General features: G+C 43.0%; 1 protein-coding gene across 2 annotated transcripts; it reads right to left on the bottom strand.

Annotated features, from left to right (window-relative positions):
• Positions 1–864: 864 nt before the first annotated feature.
• Positions 865–23,214, bottom strand: ATP6V0A2 (ATPase H+ transporting V0 subunit a2). 2 transcript variants are annotated; one of them, XM_084819654.1, is made up of 22 exons: positions 22,889–23,214; positions 20,254–20,332; positions 18,812–18,909; positions 18,155–18,292; positions 17,753–17,853; positions 16,400–16,526; positions 15,076–15,158; positions 13,970–14,063; positions 13,073–13,285; positions 11,979–12,129; positions 10,036–10,175; positions 8,339–8,493; positions 7,374–7,464; positions 6,388–6,506; positions 5,111–5,321; positions 4,716–4,835; positions 4,165–4,284; positions 3,551–3,668; positions 2,627–2,798; positions 2,237–2,353; positions 1,266–1,661; positions 865–1,165 (listed from the first exon to the last, which is right to left on the bottom strand). In XM_084819654.1, exons 1-20 carry the CDS (start codon positions 23,003–23,005, stop codon positions 2,254–2,256), a joined length of 2,547 nt encoding a protein of 848 aa, XP_084675780.1. In that variant the 5' UTR covers positions 23,006–23,214; the 3' UTR covers positions 865–1,165; positions 1,266–1,661; positions 2,237–2,253. The 2 variants fall into 2 exon arrangements, with proteins under 2 accessions (XP_084675780.1, XP_084675779.1); XM_084819653.1 differs by having other exon boundaries at positions 1,266–2,353.
• Between the last annotated feature and the right edge of the window lie 221 nt (positions 23,215–23,435).

Below are 23,435 nucleotides of genomic sequence, written 5' to 3'. Positions count from 1 at the left end.
AGCCTGATCCACCAAGGCTACGCTTCTGTTCTTAAATGCTCCCTATACAACTATGAACTGTACAGCAGTTCTGTCTACCGTTGCCTTAAGTCAGCCCATGGGTGGGAGAAAATAATCGCAAGACACGGCTAGAGGCATCTGTGCTCCCTACATATTTACCTCACATGGTGCAGTTAAGCCCTGGCATTGGAAATAGATTTGGGGCTCAGCCCTGGACATGTCTGCACGTTGCGCCCTTTGAACCTGCTAACCTGAAATGTGTAATTGCAAATGGGTGCAATTACTTAGTGGTGAATGAAAAGCACTCTGCTCATAAGGCACTCTCCTCATGTCTTTTGTGTGCATGCAGACTGCACATGCTTACGTTCAAAAATGGGTTCTGTGGCTCAACCTTTGTCCAAAGGAAACCCTGCCCATTCAATTTTCCCTCACTTTAATGCTCTTCAATCTTGGCTCCAAAGCACTCTGTTTAGCCATTTGCTTCCCTCCTACATACATGCAATTTTGTAAACCTTTAAACCCCTAACCACTTTCCTCTACTCACTAACTGGGGCAGTACAAGAGTAACAGACTATTTTCCTTTATTCTTTCAGTAGATCATGGTGAAAAGTAGAATCTCAGTCCGATGAGTCTTAAGTGTTTTGCCAGGGAGTGTTCCCAGAATGCAGTAATCCAAAGTATATGTGATACTTTAGCTGGAATCTTATATCCATCTCTTTCAAACTTCTCTTAGTACTCAGATCTTTCCTACAATGTTCATCCCGCTCCATTCCACCCACATCCACTTTGGTTCCCCAGAGGTTTATATCATCATTATAACAGCAAACTATGTTTATTTTAAGCTTCAATTAAAGATGCAGAATGTATGTTCTCAAAATGAGCAATTAGCTTTATTTAAGATGTATATGAAAGAAACAAGATTAGATTTTTTCCCATTGACACTTAGAAAATTCTTTTAAGGTAAAAGGCATCCATTTTACTTTTGATATTTTAAAAAAATCATTTAAAAGGTAGTTATCTTCACAGAACATAAACAGGTGTCGTTTAGTACCAAACTAGCTGCTGTATCAAAACCAGAATTAAACAAAACCTGATTTTCCAAGTTCTAACTTCCAGCAGTGGAATGCTGCATAGAAAAGGAGTGTATAACTCAGCCCTCCCCAACCTGGTGCCCTCCAGATGTGTTGGACTACAACTCCCATCATTCCTGGGAACGGTGGGAGTTGCAGTCCAACACATCTGGAGGGCACCAGGTTGGGGAGAGCTGGTGTAATCAGTGTCTAAGAGAACCTGTATTAATATGTAGTTCCCCCACATGATACTGAGCAAAGGCAGTAGATCTCCAGACTGCAATACTGAAAAGAATACTTAACCTCATACTTAATTTTCAAGGAAATGGTTTCAGTTAAGCAAATGTTTGAGTACCACCAGGAACTAGAATATGTAAGACCTCACAAAATAATTTCAGATCCTTGAATACAGCCCTTCATGGGTAAGGCTGATCTTATTCTCTATGCTGCCCAAGAGACATCTCCTAAAAAGAATCAGGGCCACATGCTACCAAGTTCTTCAAGCAATCCAAAATCCAGAGTGTCGTTCTCATGTTTCCTCTTCTATTCAAAATTCAGGATGTCCAATGGCAAAAATGTGCAGTTCTTGTTCTAACCAGAGGGAAGATTTTTTTAAAAAAATATCTTAGTCCATGTTTAAGACCATATAATATAAAATCTTAGTAGCTTCCTATAAACACTGAAAGATATGCAACTTCATTCTCAATCGCTGCCAAATTCTCCTTAGCTATGAACTTTCATGAAAGAACAGTAATATTAGTGGTAATGCCAAGGGAGATTGACACTGCAATCCTATGCATGTTTACTCAGAATTAAGTTCCACTGAGTTCAGTGGGCCTTACTCCCAAGTAAGTGTGCACAGAGTTGCACTGCAAGGATTTGTTAAAGAATATAAAAAGCTCTTTAAAATACTTAAGAGCATTTTTAGAAGCAGCAATCAGATGTTTAGAATCAGCTTTATATGTGCTCATGACAGGAAAAAACACACACATTTTATGCCTGTTTACAAGAGGTCCCATGTTTGCAAAGTCCAAGTGTGCAGTTATATATTACAAAAGTATCTGGCTGCATTATAAGGCAATCACAGTGATGTTCTTTTATACAATGAGCTGTAAAAGAATGACATCTAGGTACATGATTATTTCCAAACAGCTCCAGAGACTTACTGTCAATATCAGCCAAACTATGCAATATATCTATTAAAATGTAAAGAAATGTCCTGAAAGGAAAAAGGTGCAAACTTGTATCCTTCGCCTATATAGAATTTGTTCTGAAATTCTACCCTGTAATAAGAAAAAAATACACTACATTACAATAAAGGCAATCATACATGCACATCCAGTTCTTTAAAAATTGCGATGCAGACATGCTCTAAATCTTATACATGATCAATTCTGCAATAAAAATTACTTTCAAATCCAACATTTTAATGTCATGAAAAGATTCCTGTATGTTTTCTTTTAAAATAAATCTTACATTTTTAAAGTAAAAGATCCAAAACATTATGCTAGCAAGCCAGATGTTTTTAAATTATAAGAAAGTTAGAAAACACATACCAATGAAGTCGTACGGCATGTAGGAAAGCTGAAAGACCTTCCATGACTAAAAGAATGAATATTGTTAGAACCATAAATAAGGCTGAAACTGGTACCAACAGTATGATCCCATATGTCGCATCCACACGAAGGCCCACTCTCATGATCATTGCCCAGAGCACTTCTGATAACTCTAAAAAAAAAAAAAAGTTTTTTGTTTTGATTTTATAAAACTCAGTTTAGCAGAAAATCCCAACTCCTACCTAAACTGAGTCAACTTGCAGTTTCATGGGGGTTTATGATGTTAGTACATCATACACTTAGTGAACAAAGCATTTTACTGGGGGTGTATTATAAAGGCTCCCCACCACCACACCCAGGTGTTGTTAGAAGTAGCTGAGGATGTAATCACTTCATTAGGACCGATTCAGATGCAACTGGAAACTACTATTTCCTGCTACATGAACAAGCTGTAGAAAGTCTCAGGCTCATGTGGTCACGCCCCCACCCCCGCTCCTCTTTCTCACTCGTTAAGATCAGAAGCATTTTCTTCCAGTTTTAAACTAACCTCAGTTCCCTGTAATGTTTGAACTTGGGGAACTGTGGTTTGTTTAAGTACTAGTTAGGAAGAAGAAGGATCAAACCATGGTTTAAGAGTCTGGTCTGTTCTCAAATAATAGTTTAAATAAACCACAGTTTGCCCAAGTTCAGATGTCCTGGAACCGTGGTTAGTTTAAAACTGGAAATTGATGTTTTGCTACATGTATGAGCTGTGAGGAGATTGAAAACATAATTGTTTCCCTAACTTGGGCTTTAGTGAATGTAAAAATTATACATGTTCATTGTTTCCAACATGTTCTATATTGTTTTGTGTATTTTTAAAAACAAGGAGGCAAAAGAGCAGCAAGAAAATTGAGTGTTTGAGATTGAACACAGGATACTTACGTGCATGGGCCAGACTAAGTGCCCAGAGCCTCAGGTATGAAGCAGTGTTTGAGATGCATCCTAGACAGTATTCAATGGTATGGATAGCTTGATGCATGAACACATCTACAAAATTAAACTAACACAAAATAATGTATAAATATGCTGATGTGCACAGGGGGTCTATGGCAGGCAGGTTAATATGAAAAGGGGTCACAAAAGGCAGAAATTAACATTTTTTGTGAATTCTGGTGGATTACATTTACACCGCACCCTCCACACTATACAGAGTAATAAATAAAGATGATAGGTCCCTGCCCAGAAAAGCTTTCAATATAAAGTGTGTTTTGAGGAGTGATCTGAAAAGAAAGGCAGCATCCCATAGATGCTGTGTGAGGGATGTGGATTCCACAGTCCTGTTCTGCAGTGTTCCAGGCTGGTCATAAAAGCAGACAGCCACAAAGGAGGGGATAGAGAAGAGACTTCCAAAAGTATTATAAAGCCACACACTGCAGGGTTAAAAAAAACCTACACTGCCATTGAGATTACTCATTTTACCAACTCCAAATTACAGGCAATGATTCAACACACACACACACACACACACACACACACCCCTACCTCCCTCTACCTACCTCTTCCTTATCTTCATCTTTGTGCCTGTTATCCAAAGAGCTGCTTCCCTCTTCTATATCATGAGTTCTCAACAGAGCAATCTCTTCTTCACTTTCTTTTCGTACTAACCGGTAACCTTTCTGGAGGAAAAATATTAAGTGTTGCCTTCATGTTTTTAAGTTAATTTTAAGTTATATAAAAATGCATAGTATTATTATTATGCCAACCTGAGATTCTTAGACAAAGGGAAGAATGTTAATGCATTTCAGAAATAATAGCAACTTAAGATTTCTAGTATCTGTCTCAACTACTCTTGAAGGAATGAATTACTAAACACCACAATTTGCTTTTTTAGCTTAAAGAATATCAACATTGTATAATTCTGTGATGCTATGCAGACTTGTATTTTTCACCTTTTTTAAAAAAATGTGATCTTTTCCCCCCTTTACCAAATTAAATGTGATGCCTCTATAAATTCATGTAGAGAACATTTGCAGGGGGGGGGGAATGAGATTTTGCCAATCAAGTATATATACACATGCTACCATATATAGTTCTTTCTGATACATACTCTGTATGCCTCAAAGCTTTGGCCTCCATTGTTCAACCAGTATAAATAAAGTGGCTTTCCAAAAAGTAGGACAGGAACTGAAAGCACAGCAACTGCTAAGAGAACTTGCTGTATAATTTTCTGTTTTTAAAAGGGAGGAAACAAAAGAAAAAGCTGTTTTACAAAGAGATCAACTCCCTTGTTAGCAAGACACAACCACAAAAAACATGCCTAATTGTACCTGAGTACATTAAGATGCAACAGTCCACCCACTACATCAAAGGAACCAGACAAGTGTCAGTTCTTTGCAGAATAAGTATTCTACATAACAACTGGCTTAAATACCAGCTTGGCTTAGGCAAGGGGAAGGAATTTTGAGTTCTGTTGCTGACTTTCAAGTTATAGGGATTACCAACCTGTCCTGTGAAAAAGTCATCTGTTACACTACCAGGAAACAGGAACATGTTAATGAACTGAATCAGAATGCTTGGAGCTGTCTTGGAGTTTTGGGCATTGCAAGTCAACCATTTTAAGATGATCATAAATACAAGGTATCCGAAGATAGACAGCATGAACAGAACTTGAGGAATGAAAACGAAATAAATATTGTACTTCTTCTTGAAATGCCTGATGGAATAAGAAAGGAGGTGTTTTGTTTTGGGGTAATCAAAGTATAAGGCAGTTTTACACAAAGTTCAGAGAGAAATAGATGTACCATGTACACAATGGTCTAACAGGAACAAAGCTGGCCCATTTCCTGGATTAACTTCTCTCCTGCTGAAGGGTACCCTAACCATCTCCTCCCCAAGCGCTGCTGCCACCCCTGATAGTGCTGCTACTTCCAAGGCTAAGACAATCATGTGTTCCTTGCTGCTTGCTGCAGAGGCAGATATTTTAGTAGGAAATGGGATGGACAAGTTAGAGAAACACAGAGGAAGCCCACCTACAAGGGTCCCTACAAGGGCTAGCCCAGGCCTTGAATGGCAGTTGATATATTCATTAGCTTGAAAGAGCAGGCTAAACATCATTACCATCAACATTTATATGCTACCTTATCTGCTAAAAAACCCACAAAGACGGTGTACAACAATGTAAAATAATACAGCCTCAATTATAACAAGATCATTAAAAACTACACATTTTAAAAGGCTAAACTGGAAAGATGTGCCTTTACACCCTTTCTAAAAGCCAACAGAATCAGGGCCGCTGTAGTTCTTGAGGAAGCACATTCCATAATTTAGGGGGAACACAGGAGAAAACCCTTTCACGTGTGCCTAACAAACAATCCTCTGTGGATAATGGTGCCCTCACAAGCGCCTCTCCTGCAGATCTTAGTACTTGGGCAGGTTCATAGTGAGACAGGCAGTCCCTCAGATAGCCAAATCCTAAGCTGTTTAGGGCTTTAAAGGTTAAGACCAACACCTTGAATTGAGCCCGCTAAGCAACTGGCAACCAGTGCAGATATTTCAGTATTGGAGTGATTTGAACCTGATACTGTGCACCGGTTTACAGCCTAACTGCAGCATTTTGGACCAACTGAAGCTTCCAGACACTCTTCAGGGGTAGCCCCACGTACAGCATATTGATGATCAGACATAAAGATCATCAGACATCCCAAGCTATTCCCATCTCAAACAGAAAGCAAGGTATATAAAACAATTGCTACAACTTTACTTCCAAGTTCCATACTCACAAGTGGTTAAATCCCCCTAAGACAACTCCAAATGTCATGTGGACAAGTCCAATTATTATAGACATTTTCATTTTGAAGGAATTTAAAAAACTGAGACGATTGTTTGCTAAGTTCCATATCTGGAGAGAAAAAAAACACAATGAGCAAATAATACACACTTCAGACTTAATGCAGGAAATAATCCTGAAGGAGACCTTTACTCAAATTCCAATTACCAGCCATAGTTTGAAGAGAGCAGTAGCTCCTTCTCCAGTATCAGGGTGTGCAAGACAAGCAAGAAACTCTGTAGCTCTTTCTAACCTCTTGCAGGCTAGAAACATGGGCAAATCCAGGACAATGCCCTGAAATGGAAGAGGGGCAAATCATGCCACACTGGAGATAGCAAGATGGGACAACCTCCCAGGGAGAGATTCAAAGGAAGCAGATTGAGAAGTGACCAATGGCAATTTCTACATGAGCGACTCTGCTCACTCAAGCTGGTAGAAGGGGATCAGGATAGGAAGTCTGAGTTTGGAGAAAAGCTCCTGCTGAGTTATCTTTGATCAGTTACCTCATGAGAGGCAAAGAAGTTAGGAACATAGGAAGCTGCCCTATCTGACCCACAGGCAGCTGGTTGGCCACAGTGTGAACAGAATGCTGGACTAGACAGAACCTTGGTTTGATTCAACATGACTCTTCTTGTGTTCTTATACTAAGCCAGACAATTGGTCCATCTAGCTCAGTACTGGTGTCCACACGAACTGGCAGCAAGTCTCCAGCGTTTCAGACCAGAAGCTTTCCCAACCCTACGTGGAGGTGTCAGGATTGAACCTGGGACCTTTTTCCATGCAAAGTCCCTAACTAACTTCTATCCTCAAAAATGGAAAGATTTACAGGTATGGAAGCTATAACGCTATTGGCCTATGATTAAGCACTGTAAGACTGCAAGGCTTCCTTTACAGGCTCATCACCACCACACAGCAGGCGCTCCAGGGAAAAACACTAACCGGATCTATCCCAAAAGGATAAGCTCCTCTGAAAACTCCAGTCACATTTGGATTCAACGTCAAATATGGATTATTCTTCAAGTCCTCTTTACTGATAGAACAATAAAAAAGTAACAGAAGAGAGCATGCACAACAGAATTAGGGCTTGAATATAGGCATGTTTATCACCCCAGTAGGTTATTTGCTTGCTACTTGCCTTCCTAGAAAAAGTATTCAGACCAACTGAAGTACACCATAGAGCAAAGTGAAAGAATAAGAAATCCAGTAAAGAAATAAAATATACCAAAAGCCATGTTGGTCCACCAATACCTTCATTATGACCAACTTTAAAAATCACATCTTAAGCTGATTATGATCTGCAGAATATAATTTTGCTTAACATCTTTTCTCCCCTCCTCCCCCTGAACAGCAATCTGCCCCCCACACACACTTTTTTTGCTTCACATCCAGCCTGGCAGAGAGTTTTGATGACCTCCAAAACTTGCTCAATAAAAATATATATGTTATAAAATTCAAGGCTAAAAAAATGCAAACTGTTATCAGACAAGGAAAGCTTCTGGGATCAGGAATGGTTTCACCTGTCAGCAGAAACCATATAAGAAACAAACCTGAGTGGGGAGTTCTGCCCTCTCCTTCTTTCTTTTTAACAGCAGGGAAGAAACTGTGAGTTCATATTTTGTTTCCTTACAGGTCAATGTAATTGAAGGCAGTTGTTTGTTTTTTCTAGTAAACCATTTATGATTTTGCACACATATAAACAATATTTTGTAATGGAAATGAAATAAAAATCAAATCACAAGTGGCAAATGTTGGATGCATATTTTAGTTATCCATGGAATAAGCAAAAGATATGCTATATGGCAAGAGTAGAATGCTGCATGTGTGGGGAGAAACAACTCTGTCCTTCCTAGCTTAACACAGTAGGTTGCTTTCATGTCACACTGGATTACACAGGAAACACTCACCTCCACTTTTCGCCATACATGTGCGAAACATTCCAATGGGAGCCAAATATAGTCAAAGACTTTGAAAAACAGTCATTGTAGATCAAGCCAGTGTACACAGAGAACAGGCCCATCAGCAAGATGATGTATCGCCCTTGAAAAAACATCTTCATGATCTGCGAACATTAAAAGGACAGGACCGCTCATTGCCAGATAAACTACAAAGACAAAAGCCTTTGTGGCAAATGCAGCACACGTGCAGGCTTTGATCTAATTCCAATTTACAACTGTAGTGGATGTGCACCATGCTGTGCAACATCCAAATAGACCAGGAGTTTAGTACAAGGAGGAGCCTACTCACTCTTAATAAGGACAAGGAGTGGATTGGTGCATCAAAACGTAAGAACTGCTCTTCTGGATCAGACCAGAAGCCCTCCTAGTCTAATATTCCATCTCCCACAGCGGCCAGCCAGAGATGTCTGAGGAAAGCTCACAAGCAGGGTGTGAAGGCAACGGCCCTCCCGGTTTGTCCTGGCTCTCAGTTGGTGCACAACTTCAGATAAATGGCTGTTGACAGATCTCTTTTCCAGGATGGATTGCTCTGAAGCCCACAGAGCATGACCGCAAGCTGTCATTTACCAAGAGGTGACTTATCATGGTGTGTGTACACAACATGGTCCTGCCGAGTGCTACTGTCTTGCCAAGTGGGATGGAGAACTTTGAACATACCTGCTTTCCTGGATTTCTGATCAGGTGGCAGAAGTGGGGCAAGAATCTCCTACACCAGCAGCTGTCAGCAGTACAACCACATCATCTTACAGCACAGAACTCCAGGACTTAATTACTTCCTATCTGTCTGTCTTAAACCCCACTGCCAGGTCAATGTCTTTGTGTGGCTCTGAGTTCTAATATTATGAGGTAATCTCTTTCCTATCCATCCCAGCTTTTCCCAACCTGTTGCCCTCCAAAAGGTTTGCACTACAACTCCCAGGGTTCCTGACCACTGGCCATGCCGCCTGGGGCTAATAGGAGTTGGTCTAAAACATCTGGAGGGCATCAGATTGGGGAACAATTATTTACAATATTTTTAGGCTGCCTTTTGGGGTAAAAAAAAACCTTTCCAAGATGGTTTCCAACATATAAATGTACAATATATAAACAAGACATTCTTTAAAAATCATAAAACACCATTATACTAAAATGATTATGAACCAGCAACATTAAAAACAAAATATCAAGCCCAGTAAATCACTAAAATGCAATAGTTAAATCACAGCTAAATCCTCATTATATATGCAGCCACCCAATGAAATCCTTTAAGAGAAAGTAATGGTAAACCACCGAGTGTTTGGGGCCTGCTTAAAGGCCTGCAATGATAAGGCCTGACATATACAAATTGGCACAGAGCCCCACAGTTAGGGGGCCACTGCCAAAAAGGCCCTCTCCATTGTGTCCACCCACCTCAATGTTCTGCGTAACAGACATACAAACAAGACTATCGGGGGGGTGGGGGGAGTGTGCAGGACAGCCAGAAGACCACTTCCATTTCTGTTCTAGGTGAAAGGCAGGGAAGAAGTGGGGGCAGAGTCAGAGGGTATTGAGTCTAGGACTAAAATCTCCTAGCATGTGATCTCTGCCTTTCCTGGGCGACAGAGAGTTAACCATTGTTAGACACCTCCTCACAACAAAATGAGAAAAAAAGACATTTCCCTCCTTACCTCATCTTGCGATCGCATCAGTTTGGGGTGTTTTTCAAGCAATACCATGAACAAAGCAAACAGGAACATTAAGAATCCATGCCCACAGTCTCCAAACATAACAGCAAATAAGAAGGGGAAGGTGATGATGGTGAACAGAGCTGCAAAATCAGAGGGACAAGATTTCTGCTTTATAGCAAACACTTTATAATATGCAGTATTATTATTATCAAAATTCTCCACAAGCTGCCTATGTTTAAGTCAGTATTGAAAACGCTGTATCTGAGCCAAATCACAGGCAGGCTTTAGTACAGGGATGGGCAACTCATAACCCTCCAGATGTGTTGGGCTACAGCTCTCTTCAGCCCTAACCAGCACAGCCAATGGTGAGGGATCATGGGAGTTGTAGGCCAAAACATCAGGAGGGACATAGGCTGCCCACCCTTACTTTAGATGAAGGTGGTTTCTGACAAGAGGTGAATGCAGTGTGGGAAGTGAGAAGTGCCACCACAGTTCCCATAGAAGCTTCCTCTTGGAGTTTCAGCTGTGTCTAATTGAGGAAGAGGCAGGTTTAAAAAAGAGAGGGGGAGAACATGTGTACTGCTGTAGGTGTGCGCACATGAGTGTGCCAAGATGAGAGCTTGCCAGAGCACACCCGTGCCCTCTTCTGAGCAGTGAAGAGGCCAATATGGAAAATGAGGAAAACTGGCAGTCTCCACCGCTCCAACAAAAAAGGTCCCCCACCCATATTTAAGTAGTGCACAATTGTAATTCAGCTCATGCTACTCGCATGCTAGAAATGATACATATGCTTCAAGATTAGCTTTGACAAAAAGATGAAGACCAGAAGGAAGAAAAGCACAATCCAAACATTTCTCTGTTCCTCCACGTTCTTCCTCCACAGTCACCTTTTTCATGAAACCTTTGGTCCCCTAAGTCCCAATACTGTAACTATGGGGCTGTTCACACATAATGATAGCCCGTGGGCTAAACAACCCATGTGAGCTGTTGGGGATGAGCAGGAGCGAGCTTTTACTCAAGGAGAGCTTCCGCTTTTACTCAGCAACCCTCTTCCACAGATTGTGAAGTGTGACGTTTGAACCTGGACTGCTGAGGTGTTTAGGGGCTAAACAACCCAGCAGTTAACTCAAAGTGGCTAACTCTTTCCCATTCATGCATGACAATCCATGGGTTGTTCAACGGATGGGTTGCCCTTATGTGCAAACCAGGTCTATGTCTGTAGATAGCCTATGGCCCCCTAAGTCCCAGTAGCCTATGTCTGTAAATGTAACTCAAAAATTCTTCCCATTTAACTCATACTCCATCTCCCTTCCCTTCCTGTGCTGTCTCCCAAGTATCGAATTTTAAAATTATGAGCATCCCAGGGCAGAGAGCTATTTCTTTGTACTTCATAAATAACCATGCACTTTGATGGCACCATTGTAGATAAGCAGTCCTTTAGGACGACACTTCCTGAAACACCCATGCTCCACCCAATACCTTGCGCCTCCACTGCAACCAGGTTCTCCCCACTCGTAGTCCACACTGCTCCTTCACCAGCCCAGGGACATCTCCCCTCCGCTCACCCTGTTTGTGTAATTCAGACCCCTACGACCTTTGAATGGGAGCCATTTCGCTTCTACATTCTCTGTAAACAAGGTTTGGGGAAACTGTGGCCCTCCGGATGTTGCTGGGACTCCAACTCCCATTAGCCCCAGCCAGTATGGCCAATGGCCAGGAACCATGGAAGCTGGAGTCCAACAACATCTGGAAGAACAGAGGATCAGCACACCCCTGTCGTAAACTGTCAGTGCTAACAAGTGTTAAAGAGAAGACACCTTTTCCATGCATTAAGTATTTCTTAAGAGGCTCTTGCAAGCACTTCGAGGGGGGGAGAAAGGACAGTGGAATCGAAGTTTCCCACTGCTTCTCAATAATTACTTTTCAATCTACGAGTTACCCACCTGGATTCACTTCCTTGTAGCTTCCAATCCCATACGCATCAACAATGTTCTGGAACCCAGCGGTGAATTTATTGGTGCGTATCAAAGTTGGAGGTGTTTCTTTTGTTGGTATCGTGTTCATGAATGACGGGACAGAAGCTCCACTTGTTCTCTGGTTGCAGAATTAAACAGTGACCCGTATTACTAGTAGCAGCATATTTTGTGCAGCCAGAAATGTAACCCTGCTTTTTTTAATTCCGTCATCCAGGCACTATTTATTTATTATTTATTTTATTTATAGTATTTTTATGCCGCTCCTCAGCTAAAAAGGCTCCCAGAGCAGCTTACGCATACTCAGTTAAGCAAGACAGTCCCTACATGCAGGCTTACAATCTAAAAAGACATGACACACAAGAAAAAAGGAATGGGGAGGGAAGGGGGGATTAATTCTTTCAGCAGGGCTGGTGGAATGGCTCTGCTTCCCCTCTCATCTCCCTCTGCACAGCCTGCAGGAATGGCTGCTGGCGGGAACAGCTGAGGGAGGAGGAGCCTCCATGAGGGAGGTCCCCAGCAGAGTTGGTGGAATGGCCCTGTTTTCTCAACTACGTACAGAGGTTGGGAAAGTATACGCAGTGCGGGGATCAGAACTGTGCCCCCAAAGCCCTGGGGGCCTGGACTCACATGCACGCACAAACCCTCCAAGCCCACGCCACTGACACTGGATTTCACATTTGCATGGGGGTTTCCATGAACAGCATGCAGCCCAAAATGCACAACCTGCCCCCCTTGATGTTGTGCTGCACAGATTACATGGTTCAGGGTGACATGTACAAGCGCCTCTGGAACTGTGGAATCAAATGTGGTTAGGGCAGATGGGGTGTGACACACAGACAGGGGAAGCGGGTACAGTTCTAACTCCCACCTCGTGCCCACGTCCAACATCTGCACGGGGCTCCAGTCAATCTCCATTAAACCTCACTAGTAGGGCTTCAACCAAAACCTGTTAATACAGAGCCGCTCTCTATGAGCCTTACAACCCCTCTCCCTGCTGAGGGTTGAGTTAACATTCATATGGAAAACAGTGATCATTATTCACTGCAAGATTCATCACTTACAGATCCTTCTTCGAGAGCTCGGCGCATGTTTGGTAGATCAGCCACTGGGCACCACACCTCGGCAATCAGACATTTGTTGGTGACATCAAAGCTGCAGAGGTTCAGCACGTGGTAAATCGCTTTCATCTTCTTCACTTGGACATCCCAGGTATAGATCGATTCAGAAGCTTTGCATAAAACTTGCCGTAAATAATCTTCTGTCTTATGCAGCACCTTCGTTATTGTTTTTTAAGAGCATAAAGTTTAAATACTATACATAAGGCAAGGCCATTGTACCAACAAAGGGCAAGTTTATACAAACTAGTCATAGGTTTCCCTTCCACATCTATATAGTCATGAGAGTCTTTCAATATTTAAATCAAGAAAGGCTAAATGACAGCCCCAAAGGCAGTTTCATCTGGCCCCTGGTGGCCTAACTAAAATGTTTTCACAATGTAAGAAAAAGAGAGTCTACACTTTAATGTTTTATCTGTCTTTTGGATCTCACATACACTATATAAGTGCACATACTGATATGTAATGTCTGTGCCAATAGAGTGAACCCCCAGAATATAGAAGCTGGCCATCCCAGACTTCTATTACCACCCAGATGGATGAAAGCTACTCCTAGCTTTTGGTGTTAAACATACACTCAAAATTGTAAGTTATGCAGTAACAATCTTCCATGAGTAAATTAGTAGTTTTCAACCTTTTTTCAGACCTGGGATCAACCTTTAGCCTAAATATGCACTTAATTTTTTTTCTATATATTTGTATGATGTCAGTGGCTATTGCATCCCACTTGAGGCCAGGACATGAACCAGTAGAGGGTCCTGCCCCACCAGTTGAGAACCAATGAGTTAAACAGCTGTCTGGGCCTCCATGACTGAAAACAAGCGCAAATAACTTTCTACTCACAATATGAAGATCCTGAATGCGAACTTGGAGTCCTTCCATAACTGTTTGGCGGTCCTCAAGGGTGCTGGGATAGGGGTACACATGGCAATGATAGCTGGCCAAAAAAAGACAAATAGTTTACATAAAATAGGACATAAGAGCAGGGCTGCAAAAAGGAAGCTATGCTGCCTTCTGGGGGAAAAACAGCTAAAATAGTTCTGGATACGGAGCTGAGGACAATGAACTGATGCACCAGATTTCAAACTGTGTTCCAGGAAATTGCGAGAGGCTTTGGAAGCTGATCAGAGGTCCCTTGTGAGAAGATGAGTAATTGCAGAAAGCTCTCCTGTAAGCTTGTTTGCCATGACCAACTTTCCCCTGCAGCAGGTATGCAATATGGATCAAGGTTGTGGTCTGAAAACAAATGATGCTGAAGCCAATCCGGGTCTGATCAGTGACTGGATGGCCTTCTTGGCACCCCTTCTTGGAACCCCACCTTGCATGCGACAAGAACGACAGGATTAAAAAAGTGATAAATACATATGCAGCCACAGAGGTATGTTGTTGGATGCATGCTCAGCTCATGTCTGGCAATGGTGAGGCCCCAAAGATATAGCCAGTATACCATGCTAACGAAGCCTGCAGCCTAGAACACACTCCCAAGCCTTCTGTGATGCACGCACAGGAGTTCTGTGGCAGACACTTGCAGGTTCCTCAACAGACAAGTCAGCGTTCTGTGAAGGTAGAGAGTTTGAAAGCCACTCAAGGAGTAATTCTGCATTTCCGTTGACCGGAGATCAAAATCTGAGTTGGCACAGTGACTGATCTAAATCTCAATCTGAGTGCACATTGCCAGGTCACAACACAATGTGATGGTATTTGGCAGCCACCGCTCAACAAAAGTGCAGAAATGGAAGGTGGAAGGCTCAGGTCTCACAGAGGCATGTTGACAGTTTGACTCCATGTATAACCAACTCCAGGATTTTTATGTATATATCTATTACATTTCTATAATGCACAATAGCCAATGCTCTCTTTGACAATATTGTGTAAAATAAAAAACTAAGTAAAACTCAAAAGAACATTCATAAAAATGAAATGTACAATTATATCATGTTAATACTTACCACTCACATATCTTCTTAACTTTCTGGCCTATCTGTTCACCCCAATAGGATATTAAGAAGACAAACCACTTGGTGGGTTCTCCCTGAAAAGTGAACATAAATGGTTTGATTTAACTTTGGTTTACAATTCCACTACATCAGATTCATATAGAACCAATATACGTAATTAAAAAAAGAGTTTTACATGGAGTTTTGCTATACAAAAGTGCGGGGCATCTGTTTGTTGAAGAGCACCCCTCCAACATGGGACATAGGTCTGGTACAGACATATCACTTAACATCCCAAATGGACAGTGAAAGGACAATTTACCTTACTGAGCCAGGTCCTGCCCCCTTGAGGGCTTGTATAGGGAGACACCAGGAAGACCTGCTTGTCACCCAGTGGCTGCATTCCAACATCACAACAAACCATGATTTATCAAAACAGGAACAAACCACAGCAAGCCACGAGCTCGCATGTCCCTCCCTCCTCCTGTGAAGCCAGGAGGAGGAGTTCAGAAACTTTCACTACCATTTTTGATTAACCACAGCTGATTGTTTCATCTGAAGTTGATAAAACTGTGGTTAACCTTAACTATGATTTGTTTGAAACAAACCAACTTCAAACCATGGGTTATGAAATTGGCTTGCTGCAAACTAACCAGTTAAGGTTAACCACAATTTGTCAGTGTTGGATTAAGTTAACCCACAGTGTTGGATTAAGTTAACCCACAGTTAATTTAACAACTAACTGTAGGTTAACTGTGGGTTGTTTAACCCACAGTTAACCTATAGTGTCCAGGTTCTGTTGTAACATAGTAACCTCCAATAGACCCACTCACCTGTCATTATGTGCAAACCAGGTCAATGCTTGTTCCTATCATGATAAATCACTGTTTATCATCACATCGGAATGCAGCTGGCGAGTAGAGGGAGGCAAGGAAACTACTTTAGCCATGGCTTGCTTTTTCCAGATTCAATTCTTAACGCAAAGCCATTTCAAATCATGGTATCACATACTGGCTTGCAGTCATTTTTTAACCATTCTTGAGGTATTCAGACATGAAAGCTTAACCATGATTAAGAAGAAATCACAGTTAAACGTAACAGTCTAAATCCAGAGCAAGGCAATACGACTGAAATCAATGGGACTTAAGTTAATCATAACTAATTCTTCACATAAATTTCAACAGGAGCTATGTGTGATTAACTGCTCTGGATCCAATCTAGGGACACACATACAGGAATTCCAGTTTGTGTGCAGATGTATAATTTAAATGCAGAGGGTTGACAAGCACCAACCTTCAGAAACACAGTATGTTATTTATCTATCCTGGTTACTTACTGTATCTGGATCTTGTAGACATTCTTCCAGTTCTGAATAAGAAACAATTGTATATCCTTTGCAGACTCGCCACAGCATTTTTTCAAAGGCTTCAATTTTTGCTCGGTGAACTAACCCAGATATAAATCTACATTAAAAGAGACAAAACGTACTATAGGAGTAAAGTTATCCTATCATTACAAACCAGAACCATGAAGAGGCCTGTACATCCACAGATTTAGAAACTAAAATGTGTGAGGCACTGATGTGCATAAATGCCACTCTACTAAAGCCATTAAAATTACACCAATTTATACTCAATGGACTAAGTGATCCTAGCATTTACAGCCGAGTAACTATTTCCCACCACTTTAAAACATCACAAATGCATGGAGGAAGCATTATAAACTATGCAGAATTGAACTGAATACAACACTTAGGGAGCAAATCTCAGACATTGTCTGAGGGGCCACAGGATATTGGGGTTTCCCCACTCGAAGGTTGGAGACAGTGCTCCAACCTCAGAAGGGGGAGTCAGAAATTTGACCTCCCCCTTGCCCCCACCCCAGCATGTGCACAGCATGGAAAGAATCACGCCAGCTCGCCTCTGAGGTCAGAAAATCAATCTCAGACAGGGGGAAAGGGGGGCGTTTGGAGAGGTGGGGAGGGGAGGAGACTGGAGAGGCCAGGATATGAGCTATCTTGAGCCCTCTCCAACCTCCTTCCTTTCCCCTCTGAAGTGCCATCGCTAGACAGGCAGAAAAGCCCATCTAGCAAAAAATGCAGGGCAGGAGGACAGGAAGACGAAAATCGCCTTCACCACTCCTCTTGCCCTGCATTGGATGATCGGAAGCCTCTGAGTTTGGGGGCTTCCAATCATCAAGGGCGCAACTGATAGGATTGTACCCTTATTGGTACTTTGAGAAATACTGTCAGTTTGAGGTTCCGAAACAGACATTAAGCTGCAATCCTAACACACTTACTGGGGAGCAGATTCCATTGAGTTCAGTGGGATTTATTTCTAAGTAAGCATGCTTAGGTCTGCATGTTAAGCAACTTCCCTCATGTACACAAGCTAGCTTATACACAGAAGTACACACAACACCTAAATAAAAAGAATGTATGCAGGACCCCTTCCTCAACAGAGGGGGGAGATTAAAAATATGGGGTTATACACTAAACAAAGGTGTGTGCATATATGTGTATAAATGTGTGTGCACGTGTGTGTGTGTGTGTATATGGCTTTCCCCTTCATCTAAATGTAAGATGCCCATTCACAGCCAAATCCAACATTCTGATTAATACTTGAAGTGTTACTGATTGCCCACAATGCCCAGCAGTACCGTCCAGCTTCATACTTTTTCTATTACCTACCCAAGTTTGGCCCCGAGCCTGTGCATGCAGCTGTAGTCCACCAAAGGCTCGCTTTCTAAAGATGGGAATTCTTCATAATTAGTTTGTAAACAGGACTCAAACTAAAAACAAACGTGAAAAAGAGGTTTTTTAGAACAGTCTAGTTGCATCAAATCACAGCAGAGTGCAGAGTGTAAGTGGAAATTGGAAACCAAGTGATATCTAATGTTACTGCACATGCTTGCATTCAATGGCAGTCAGGGCATTGCAGGAGCAGACCACCAAGTCTAGGATTCTTTACAAGAATCCAGTCACCATCAGGGACTAGGAGCACCACTGGAAACTGGCCAGTGGCTCATGGCTCACTTCTGTCCACCCCGATTTAAACAGTCCAGAGCTTTGCCAGCGCAGTGCATGCAGTACCTCAGCAGTTCTTCTGACAAAGGACCGGGTGACGCGTAGCATGTGGGTATATTCCGTCAGCTCAAGGAGGTTTTTCCTCAGCTTCTCTTTGTTTTTCGTCACTTCTCTCAACTCCACCTCCAGCTTCTGCAATTGCTCCTACAAAGTAGGAAGACAGTGCACTTTCACTGCCACAATTTCTAATCTGTATCTGGCATTTAACCCAACATTACCTAAAAATTACTGCAAGATTCGACTCATGACTTATGTCTTTGGCTCAGGTGGGAGCAGCACCTCCTACCCACCACATCGCTAGCCCCCTAGCCTCAGATGGAAAGCAAGCCCAGCAAGCCCCAAAGTTGGCTGACATGAAAAAGTGATTAGAACGTATTATCTTGGTAATTATGCATCTAATTCCAAATTCTGCACCAGGACTAAATAACTATCTTCTCTGTTCACTGACTCTCCACTCAGCTATGAAGCTCACTAGGCAGGCACAAACAAGTCAGCCTAACCCGCCTCATAGGGTTGTTACGAAATTAAAACACTACTCTGAACTTCCTGAAAGAAGGACAGCCGGGAATTCAAACATAAAAACCTGAAACTCCCCAAATAATGGGAAACAAATGGAATTATGCCATCTTTTACTTTCTGAAGATCCCTGTTCCCCCAAATTACCTGGATTTCCAACATTTGCTTAAATGGAGGGGCAGCAGGGGTAACATTTCCTTCTGGAAGAGAGATGTCCGCTTTCTTAATTTCCTGCACCAGGTATCCTGGAGTAAGAAGAGGAGGAAAATATATTTTAAGAGGAAATGCTAAAGGGATCTATTTCTATGGCATAGTTTGCTGAAAAATGAAGCACCTTTTCACCACCTCTAGAGCAGTAGACTTTCCAATGTCTTGCTCCTGGGGACCCTAGCCATATTGCATTTGTCCAGAGCAGAGAGATGGAAATCCATAACCAATGTGCCACTAGAGCAGGGATGGGGAACATGTGCCCCCATGTTCTTGGACTGCAACTTGCATCATCCTTCACCATTGGCTACACCAGCTAGGGCTGATGGAAGCTGCAGTCCCAGCAATATCTGGAGGGCCACGTGTTCCCCATATTGGCGCTACAGAAAAGGCCCTGTCTCTAGTACCTATCAAATTAGCCTGATTTAAAGGGAGACCAGAAAGCAGAACCTGAGATATCAAATGACAAGTAAGTTCATATGGGTGAAGGCAGGCCTTTAGATATTTTGGCCCAAGACCATTTAGGACTTTAAAAGTCAAAACTAGCACCTCAAATTGAACCCAGAAACAAATCTATAACCAACATAACTGGGGTAGGATAGGCATGATATGATCCCATCACTGTGCTCCTCCTACCAGCATCCCGACAAGCCTCATTCTGAACCAGCTCAAGTTTCCTATCTAAGGGCAGCCCCACATTGAGAGTACTGCAGCAATCCAATGTGGAAGTAACCAAGCAATGGAGGAACTGAGCAATTAAATACTTGACACAGTTGCTAAGGGCAAGACATCTACAACACTTAAACACAGTACATTGTCATCTAGCAGCAAATTTCAAATTCTTGTTGAGAATAATCGTGTTACTGTTAATGCAGAAGCTTAGAAGCAAGAGAATGCAGTTGGCAATGCAGAGCAATGTTTTCAGCAGTGCTATGGAATTCAATAGCTTCCAGTTACCCTGTACGTTAATAGGCTTATCTTTTTGCTCTAAAAGGCAATAAGAACTTGAGAGAGAGAACACGCAGGTCAGCTTTCTTGAAAGGCAGGTAGATACAGAGATAGATACACAGAGACAGCACACAAGCTGAACCAAGTGTGGCTTCACGTACCGAGTACTGGCCTGGGCTTCAGCCACACACTTGCTGAGTACCCTTGGATCAGTTGCTCCCTCTCAGGCTCAAATTGGTAGGCAACAGCATACACATTTTTCTCTACACAGAAATGATCTCACTCTGGGGAAATTGACACAAATTAAACAGCCCTGAGATGAACCTTGCTTGAGACACAGCCTTTTGCTAGGGGAATCAAGGATGCTTCCCTTTCTTTGTTTAATGCTTAATGCAGAAAGCAGCAGAAAGCCACCTCACGCTTCCCAAACTTACCTAGTATCCTTTCCATTTCTTCACACTTCTTCACTTCACCCACATATTTCCGCTGGAACACGCTTGTGCTCGGGTTGAGCTGGAAAGATGAAAAGTGTTATTTGCCCTGGTAAGAGACTTCAACTTAGAAGGTTTTTTGCACCAATGTTTACAGGACCAATCCTAGAGACAGCATGCATTATAATAGCTTGAACCAATCATGGTATCCAATAACCATTATCAAGTGCCCAGGTTCTGATATCAATTCCTCTTTCCCTTCCCATGCCAACATTGTTTCTCTCTCCTTTTAAACGATATAGTAAAACAAATGCTCTTCAAGGGAGCCCAAGGGCTAGCCACTAGAGTATAAACAATGCAGACTTTTCCTTGTTTTCTGTGAATGGCAAATCCCCATCCTGCATTATAAACTGCACAAGGTGTTGCTGTTAAAGACACAGGGTAGTATCCGATGCTGCGCTACCACTAACGTACATGAAGTTGCGTTTGCATAAACTATCTTTAGCTCAACACAAATAGCACTTGTGAGAGGTCTTTGGCTATTGGGCGGTGTCAAAACGAAACAAAAAAATAAATAAAATAAACTTGCTGGCTTGATGGGTTTCCCTGTAAAACATGTTGCGCCAAGCTAGATATGTTTACACAAGCACACTGACATTTATGTTAGTGGTAGCGTGCAGAGCTGGATACTATCCACAGAAATCCAAAGCCCCCTTAGGCACACAGAATTAGTTCTGCAGGTTTTTAGATTCTGGCCAAAGAGCTCCATATGTCTTTTCCCCCCTAAACTAAAATGCACCAAACACATCTGCCTTTCCTTGTAGAGAAAGTGCTCCAGCCCCATCCACCCTGAGCATTTCTATCGTCTTTTTCTGCACTCTCCCCAGCTCTTGTTGTTCTACATTTGAAGACCTGTAAATCTAATCTATTTGTAAACAAAAGCTACATTCAGAATGCTGCAATCTTATACACACTTACATGGGAGTAAGTCCCACTGAACTCAATGGGGCTTACTTCTGAGTAGACATGTAAAAGACTGCACTCTAAAACCTTTTAATGCTTCCATTATGTAGATGTTCAGTGGCTGAAGCATAATTCCATATTCTGTTCAGAAGTCAAAGTAGGAACTACCTTCCGAACGAAGGCCGGGAATAACTGAAGTATAAAACTAAGACTGAAATATGATAAAGACAGGGAGACTCTGAATGTCTCACTCATAAACTACTCCAGTTAACTGGCATTTTGGCCCCTGACCATTCCACTACCAGTGTTGGGAACAATAAGAGCAAATCACATTCAGTTTTCTTTAAGCACCTGATTACACAACACGTAAAGTACACTAAAAAGTATTTCCCAGTCTGTGAGTATGATAAAGTTTCTTAGAACAAAAGTACACATTACAGAAGCTTGATGGATTCAGAGGTGCACAGAACTAGCTAGGAGATATACTTAGAATCCTGACCAACAACTGAAAAGCACTCTGCAGAGTTAAATCCTAATTATACATGTTTAATCAGAATTCATTCCCACAGATAGGACTTACTTCCTAGTATGTGGCCAAGAATTAAAGCCTTAAAGTTCAACAAAAACAGATTATAAATTAATAATTTGTATCAACAGATGCTGTTTGCCTGAAGGTCTACATCTAAGCAGCAGACCTGGAGAAGGCTTTCAGTGGCTACTGGTCCTGATAGCTATATACTACCTCTAGTACCAGAGGCAGTAAGCTTATGTACACCAGTTCCTGGGGAACATGGGCAGGAGGGTGCTCTTGCACTTTGTGTCCTGCTTGTGGTGTCCTGGTTGACAGCTCGTTGGCCACTGAGTGAACAGAATGCTGGACTAGATGGACCATTGGTCTGATCCAGCAGGCTCTTCTTATGTGGGGACAAGGTTGGGAAAGGCTGGTCTCCTCTATTTGGCAGAGGTTCTCCAAGGCTCAGGAAGGGGGCTCTCTTAGGCCTGCTACTTATGATCCTTTTAACTGGAGGAGCTGGGCACTGAACCAGGGACCTTCTGCATGCAAAACCTGTGCTCTACCACTGAGCTGCAGCCCTTTCCCAAAGTGGAGATGCAGAGACTGAACCCTGGGCCTGATACATGCACTCTCCCGCTGAGCTGCATACACCCCTGCCCCCCCCCCGCCCCAGTTATCCACACAACAATCCTTCGAGCTAGGTGAGGCTGAGAAATGGCAACTGGACCAAGATTAACCAGTGAGTTTCAGCAAATTAGGAGCCCCATGGCACCTTAAAGATGAACACATTTATTACATACAGCATAAGTTTTCGTGGGCACTGTTGCGTCATGGCCGAGTGGGAATTTGAACCCAAGCCTCGAAGGTCCTAGTCCAGCCTTCCCCAACTTCGGCCCCACCAGTTATGTTGGAATTCAACTCCCAGCATCCCCCAGACATCATGGCTGGGGATGCTGGGAGTTGTAGTCTGGAGGGCAGCAGGGTGGGAAAGGATATCCTAGTCCAACATTGTAACTACTACTCCACCCTGCCTTTTAGTTAAGACCAATTCACACACACATACACACACGCAGCCCTGGACGTAGCCACCTCCTCGGGCGTAAGTTTAATTAATTAATGAACAAATAACCAAAGGAAGGAAGCCCCACCCCCGCCACTCACGTCTCTGAAGTGGGCCAGGCCGCGCTCGCCCAAGACGCTGAGGCACTCGTAGGCCGAGCCGGCTTGGAGGAAGAGCTGCGCCAGGCACATCGTCTCGCTGCGGAATAGGGAGCCCATAGCCGGGAGCAGCGGGCCGGGCCTGGGGGCGGCGCCGGCGCCAGTCACCGGTCCCCTCGGCGCTGCCCGCCCCCCGCCGTCGTCCTGCTGCCGCTGCTACGCTGGCTCCGAGGGCCGGCGGGCTCCCCCCTGCCCGAGGCCATGGAGAGGACAGCGAGGAGGAGGAGACGGCGGCAGCTGCCGAAGTCCGACGGCTTCCGCTTCACCTCAGAGGCCGTCGCGGGAGCCTGCGAGTTCGGAAAAGCCTAGAGCGGCGCACCGGGTGAATTGCCGACTTAAAAAAAAACAAGGAATGCGCCATTGGCCCGTGAAGCGGCGCCGCTCTGCGCCGTGGCATCTCCATGGGAGCCCTCTATGGTAAAGGAAGCGAATTGAAGCGGAGGCCGGAAGTGTGGCCAAGGACTGCGAAGGGGTTTCCTCCTTCAACTCC

The sequence above is a fragment of the Heloderma suspectum genome, chromosome 13 (genome assembly GCF_057233095.1).
Source record: "Heloderma suspectum isolate Gila_16-S chromosome 13, 16-S_ref, whole genome shotgun sequence".
Taxonomy (NCBI): domain Eukaryota; kingdom Metazoa; phylum Chordata; class Lepidosauria; order Squamata; family Helodermatidae; genus Heloderma; species Heloderma suspectum.
This window is presented reverse-complemented; position numbering and strand designations above follow the sequence as displayed.